Genomic DNA, 6580 nt, shown 5'->3' with positions numbered 1-6580 from the left:
GCTTAAATCATTTTGTTGTTTCATATATATTTTATTGATCGCTTAATTTTTAAATAATTGAATGTGCTTTGTTATCAATTTTATCACTAATATTTTTTTTGTTTCCAGATTGCTTTGATTTCAGCTTGGCAAAAAAGAGTAGAAATTAAAAAGTGGCAGCACTGTAGTGTCGTCCCGTTTTCTTATATTGATTGGTTTTGAAAGGGACGACACTACCGTGTTGCCACTTTTTAATTTCTACTCTTTTTTGCCAAGCTGTAAAAGTAAATTTGTCATTTACCAATCATTCACTCAAACCATAGACTCAAACATTCTTCAGTTCAGCTCTCAGCTCTTCATAAGCTCTTCACTTTCACTTCACTAAACGTCAAACAAATCGACCGACACTGACTCGCAGTCGTGTCGAAACGCCGTTTTTTCGGAGAAAATTGTTATAATATCAAACTTTCTTTAAGATATTTTTTCTTAAATCAAATCAACATGACTGAAACACCAGAGGTAATGTTATAAATATAAAATCTCGTTACGTTTTCGTTTGGTTCACTTGATTTTGCATCTTTCCCGGGGACACGTCATGTTTTCCCTTCCTTAACTAAATCCACGGTGCTTTGAATATGAGAAATAATGTTGCGCCTTATAGGTATGTTAATAACTAACGATGTCCGCTAGAAAGGCACGTGCTGGTTATTTAATTTATCTGTACTTGAAGTATATATAAATATACATACATAAATTTTTTAACTTGCTTGCAGGTAGTAAAAATCAACAAATGGGATGGTGCTGCGGCGAAAAATGCTATTGATGATGCGGTCAGAGAGGTACTGTATTATTTTAAATTGAATCTTACTTTTTAAATATTTTCTTAGACGATTTCCAAGAAGTGAGGTTGTGTTAGCCTAGCCAAAATGGTTTGAATAGCTCTACATACAAATTCTCATTGTTTGGTACACAGTATTAATTTTAGAAGATAAACTAGTGACTCTGTGAGCTGTAGACTGAACAGGCACTGCCATTAAAAAATATTCCAAACTGTGAATCAACAAGAGTTCGATATAAATATACAGGTGACCGATCTCAGATGAAAGCGGAGACCCATGTCCAACCCAAGACGACAACAATTCACCTGTACCTCAGATTACAAAAACGGAAGTATCAAATGCAATAAAAGCTCTAAAGGCGGATAAAAGCCCAGGCTCAGACGGCATCACAAACGAAATACTGAAAACTGGATCAACAACTCTTACGGCCCACCTAACTGAACTGTTCAACCTCATTATTAAAACTGGAGAAACACCCACCCAATGGTCTCAATCTGACATTATTCTCATTTACAAAAAAGGCGACCCAAATGACATAGGGAATTACAGACCAATAAGCCTGCTACCTACAATCTACAAGCTCTTCTCTTCAATAATATACAAGAGATTAAACTCTACACTAGAGACGCATCAACCTATCGAACAAGCCGGATTTAGAAGAGGTTACTCAACTGTTGACCATATACATACAATCGATCTTGTCATAGAAAAATACCGAGAGAGAAATAGACCACTCTACATCGCATTTATTGATTACCAAAAAGCTTTCGATTGCGTATCACATGAAAGCATATGGAGAACTCTAAAAGCTCAAGAAGTAGAAAATCAATACATTTGTATAATCAAGAGTATATACAAAAACAGCAGGAGTAGAGTAAAACTAGAGACACCTGGGCCTTGGTTTCCGGTCAGTAGAGGAGTAAGACAGGGCGACCCTCTATCACCACTGCTGTTTATAGCAACACTGGAATCGATTATCAGTCAGCTCAATTGGAAGGGTCGGGGTATTAAGATCAAAGAAGCCTATCTAAACCACCTAAGATTTGCAGATGACTTGGTACTCCTATCGGATACAGGACTAGATATTCAGTATATGATAGAGTCACTTAATGAAGCTAGTAAAAGAGTAGGCTTAGAAATGAACCTGTCAAAAACAATGTTGATGACTAACAGCACAAAGAGGACAATATACGCTGATAGTGAGTGTAGTGAGCCGCTCGAGTATACAGACAGATACATATACCTGGGTAGACAAATTAGCTTTGACCAAAATAGTAACTACCAAGAAGTGGAACGTAGAACACAGTTAACGTGGAACAAATACTGGGCACTAAAGGAGATATTCAAAAGCAGCTTGCCAACTAATATTAAAACTAAGGTACTAAACTCATGCCTTATACCGTGCTTAACGTATGCTTGCCAAACGTGGAAGTTCAACAAAAAAATAAAGGACAAAATTATTTCTTGCCAAAGGGGTATAGAGCGCAGTATGATGAATATTAAAAAAATACAAAAAATAAGACACACAAAAATAAGACATATCACGAAGGCAAAGGATGGATTGATACACGCTCAATCATTGAAATGGAAGTGGGCCGGACATGTGGCACGCATACAAGACCAGAGATGGACTAAAAGGGTGACTACATGGGCAGGTCCTCAAGGCAAAAGAAGGGAAGGAAGACCGGTAGATAGATGGGAAGACGAGCTGGAAAAAACAGCCGGCCCCAACTGGATTCAAGTAGCCCAATCTAGAGAGGACTGGCTATCTTTGGAGGAGGCCTTCACCTGCAGAGGGGTTCTTGCAGATTAAAATTGTATTAAAATTGTATCAAATAATACCAACATTTGAATAAAAAATAAATTTTAAATCACTAATAACTCTATTACTAACAAAATGAATTACTAACTTATTAGATTTAACTTTTTTTGTTTTTAAGTTTTTGTAATCTGCAACGAAATAAAAGGCTTTTTATTTTATTTATTTATACAGGTGACCTTAGCCATTGGACAAACCCTGAAATCTCACGTAGGGTTACTTCTCAGAAATGCTCTAACGGTAATATTTTTTTAATTAGAACAAAAGATAAAAAAATAAATTATCAAACAAAAGTTATTTCCTATAATCTACATCAAAAAGAAACATTCTGTATTAATCATTGGCACTGCTTTTGACAATTTGTTTGAAAATATGCGGTGACGATGACATTTGTCAAAAGTCAGAATATTATTGTCATAAATAAAAAGGATAATCAAAACGGTTGAAGAAGGTTTCATACTATTTATTACCTCAGGAGCAAACTCAGGAGCTACTAACATATACAGGTTGCTCCAAAGTAAAAAAATCGTAATTTGTTAATTTCTTCGTAACCGCTACCTACACCGATTGTTATGATACCTACTTTGTATACTGGTTCTAAATATCCTAATGCATATGTACATTTCGGCTTTGTCCAATGGCTAGGGACACCCTGTATAGAGAACAGCCAGACAGCACAGCCTACAAAAGCATTTACCAAGCTAAACCTTTGGTCTTGCTCAGTTGTTTTTTTTTAATGTTTGCAGGTGTTAACTGGAGATCTGAAATGTAAAGAGAGCTTTGCCCTAATTGATGGCCGCCTGTTCCTCTGTGCACTCGCTGTTGGTGTTGCCCTGTATGCCCTGCTCTGGGACTATTTATACCCCTTCCCCCAGTCAAGGTGTGATTTTTATAATTCACTATTTTAGAAAATGTATTATTTAATGTCAATAGTGGTACACATCCAAAAAGCTATTAAACCTCAATTTCTCAGCATGAATACAAATAACAAATGTATCAAAGTATTGTTATTTTCTTTATGAAGAATTTACAACATCAACAAATGAATCAATATTTTATTTGTAATTTTCAGACTGGTGCTAATCATTTGTGTGTCTTCCTACTTTGTGCTAATGGGCATTCTGACCCTGTACACAACTTTCAAAGAGAAGGGCATATTTGTTGTTGCCAAGGAGAAAGTTGGGAACAACACCAGAGTGTGGGAAGCCAGCTCATATGTGAAGAAGTAAGTATATATATTTATTATAGCTGTATAAAATTTTTTAATTATACTAATTATGTTTAATACATTCTTCGTATTATAGTATAGGTAATTAGGTATGCTCTATTGAGATAATATTGCAGCATTTATAGTCTCCTAAAGAAATTGAAGATAATATTTGATAACCAGATCAACATACGGTCTATTCCATTAGGGCCTTAAAATAATGTATAGAGACAAAACCCTTGTGTGACTTGTTCTTAATTGGCCAAAAAAGTAAGTAATTTTTTTAGTTCCTAAACTAAAGCATCACCTTACAATTATTTTTTTCCAGACATGACGACAAATACAACTTGATCCTGGTGCTCCGCGACACCAATGGCAAGTTCCGTGAAGCCTCCGTCAACAAGTCCTTCGCTAACTTCATTGACACCAATGGAACAGTTGTCCAAAACCTCGTACTCAACGAAGTAAATAAGTTATACAACTCTCTGTCCTCTGAGAAGAAGGAGAAGTAATCTAAAGTTAAGATCAATGTGTGACTGCAATTTCGTCTCAATAAATAATTTGTAATGATGCAACGAGTTCTGATTTAAGAACAGGCTGATTTCCTAAAAATTCTTTGCTACTATATGCAATAACATTTTTTTATGAGTATGATGGTATTCAATGATAAATCCCCCATTTCAATCATAAATATATATGTAAACTTAAATGTAGTCTTGTTTTTATCTGCTTGTATTGTTATAAGTAAATATAATTTCATGATAGCTGCGAAATTCTTTATCTTCATTTGTAGAAACTAGCATAAAATATGAAAAAAAAAAACAAGATTGTTCAAATATTTATGAGAGGGATTTACTAAATACTTCTCTAAATAATAACTTTTACAATTATTACAGGGAACATACGTAAGAAAATGAGCAAGAGAGACTACAAGACCATACCTACCACTTAATTAACTGGTATGATGTTCTTTGTCTTCTTGTGCACATATCTGTTTATCCATAGGCCGGTTAGTTTTCCTCAATTCATAAGTTTTATGAATAACATCATCAGGAACTTGCAGAAGCATAGCAAATGACAAATCTGGTATATTGTTTATACAAGCAAATTTCAGAAGGCTGTACAAATTTTCTGGGTTGACCAGTTCCATCAACTTCCAAATGCATTCAGACTTTAGAGATTCCATGAAGTATAATGAAGATAGAAGCAGCAAAGATTGCAGGTCTTCTTTTTCATCAGGCAGCTTGCCCAAATAAACAGTCCTTGAATTGCTGTAGACTGCTCAAAGTAACTGCTAATCCCACACCACCATTTGAAGTGTCTTTCCAAGGCCCATTAAACATTGTTTTAAATACATCACTCTGAGCATCAGCCAGGCATGCTTTGTGTACCGCTACACTACCTTCTGCAGTGCTCAGTTGAAAGTCCGTCAAGATTGTATCATCATAAAGCTTTGCCAAAAGTAACTGGTTCTTTCTTAATTATGTTTACATTTATTTCTAAATCAGTTGAAACTATAAACTGTTCCTTTGGTAGAATCACCTCGTGTTTACCAATAAGTATATATTCTAACCACTGTTCAGTACAAGTAATTTGCTTTGAATAATTGAGTTCATTGCATGTTACTTTCAATATAATTGTGTTATGGTTGGCTGAATTTATTATTTTAGCTGCAATCTTGACAAATATATACACGGAATTTTTGTCTCCTGGATTGAAGTTTAGATTATCCTGACCAAATAGCAGGCATACATTAACCATATTGGCAACAATACCCTCATGAAGCACTTCTTCCTCCTCAGCAATCAAACTAGAGGTTTTGACATGTTTTAAGTTTTCAAAATTGTTCTCGATTGTAAATAAAAGCTTCTTAGATGGCCCTCGCTGTAGATTCTTGCAAGTTCTGAAAGCATAAGGAGTAAGTACCAAAATATTTTTGTGTTTGATTTGATGTTGTTTACACATACTATTTGATCTTAAAAAATAAGTACCTACTTACATGAAAATTTAACACTGAATAATTTAATTTAGGTAGCACATGCACAAAGTAAGCAGTTTCATATCGGTACCATTATTAGAAGTTTGTTCAAATCTACTTATAAGATTTTATTATTAAATACATGTACTTAGGTATCATTAATTTGCTTCTTATTTAATCGCTATCACTAGTGAAGATAGAAGTTTTCTGAAAGTAGGGTTACCCCCAATAAGTGTGATTACTGATTAGTTAAGAAAAGTAGTTAATCACTATCAGTTTTGTTATTTTCTGAAAACTCCCAAGATACACGAGTTAAAATTAAAAATAACTTACACGTTAAATGGCATATTAACGGTAACTTTAATGCTGCTTTAATAGTACAGCGGCCCAAGGACCTTATACACTGTTTGATGTGACTGTACTATTAATTATTCTGTGATCCTACCGACGAGTGGTATCGTTGTGTTCGGTAGAGTTTACTGAGTACGAAATAAGAACTCGTCACTTTCTAAGACCGTGGAGGGGTTAACTGTGACGTCACAAAGATGGCGGTCCCGGGTTTCAAAGTTTAGATTGTTACTCGGCAAGTTATTATCAGATTTTTTAAAATGAGGTGTCCTGTGAAAGCTGATGAAATGTAGAATAAAACATGCTATGTAACTAAAAGTGTGATTTCATTAATTTTTTTTTTATTTGCAAAAATACGAAAACTTTACATTTGTCTTTTTTTTCTCACCCAAAAAACACAATGAAAACGA

At 34.6% G+C, this 6580-nt stretch overlaps 1 protein-coding gene across 1 annotated transcript; it reads left to right on the top strand.

The window, feature by feature from the left end:
- Positions 1-361: 361 nt before the first annotated feature.
- LOC134791078 (signal peptidase complex subunit 2) lies at positions 362-4412 on the top strand. The gene is made up of 5 exons (XM_063762106.1): positions 362-498; positions 753-818; positions 3384-3517; positions 3710-3862; positions 4173-4412. The coding sequence occupies exons 1-5, from the start codon at positions 481-483 to the stop codon at positions 4354-4356; spliced, it is 555 nt and encodes a 184-aa protein (XP_063618176.1). The 5' UTR covers positions 362-480; the 3' UTR covers positions 4357-4412.
- Positions 4413-6580: the final 2168 nt, after the last annotated feature.

Source organism: Cydia splendana, chromosome 5 (genome assembly GCF_910591565.1).
Source record: "Cydia splendana chromosome 5, ilCydSple1.2, whole genome shotgun sequence".
NCBI classification, from domain to species: domain Eukaryota; kingdom Metazoa; phylum Arthropoda; class Insecta; order Lepidoptera; family Tortricidae; genus Cydia; species Cydia splendana.
Note: the sequence above shows the minus strand (reverse complement) of the source record. Positions and strands in the feature narration are given on the sequence as shown.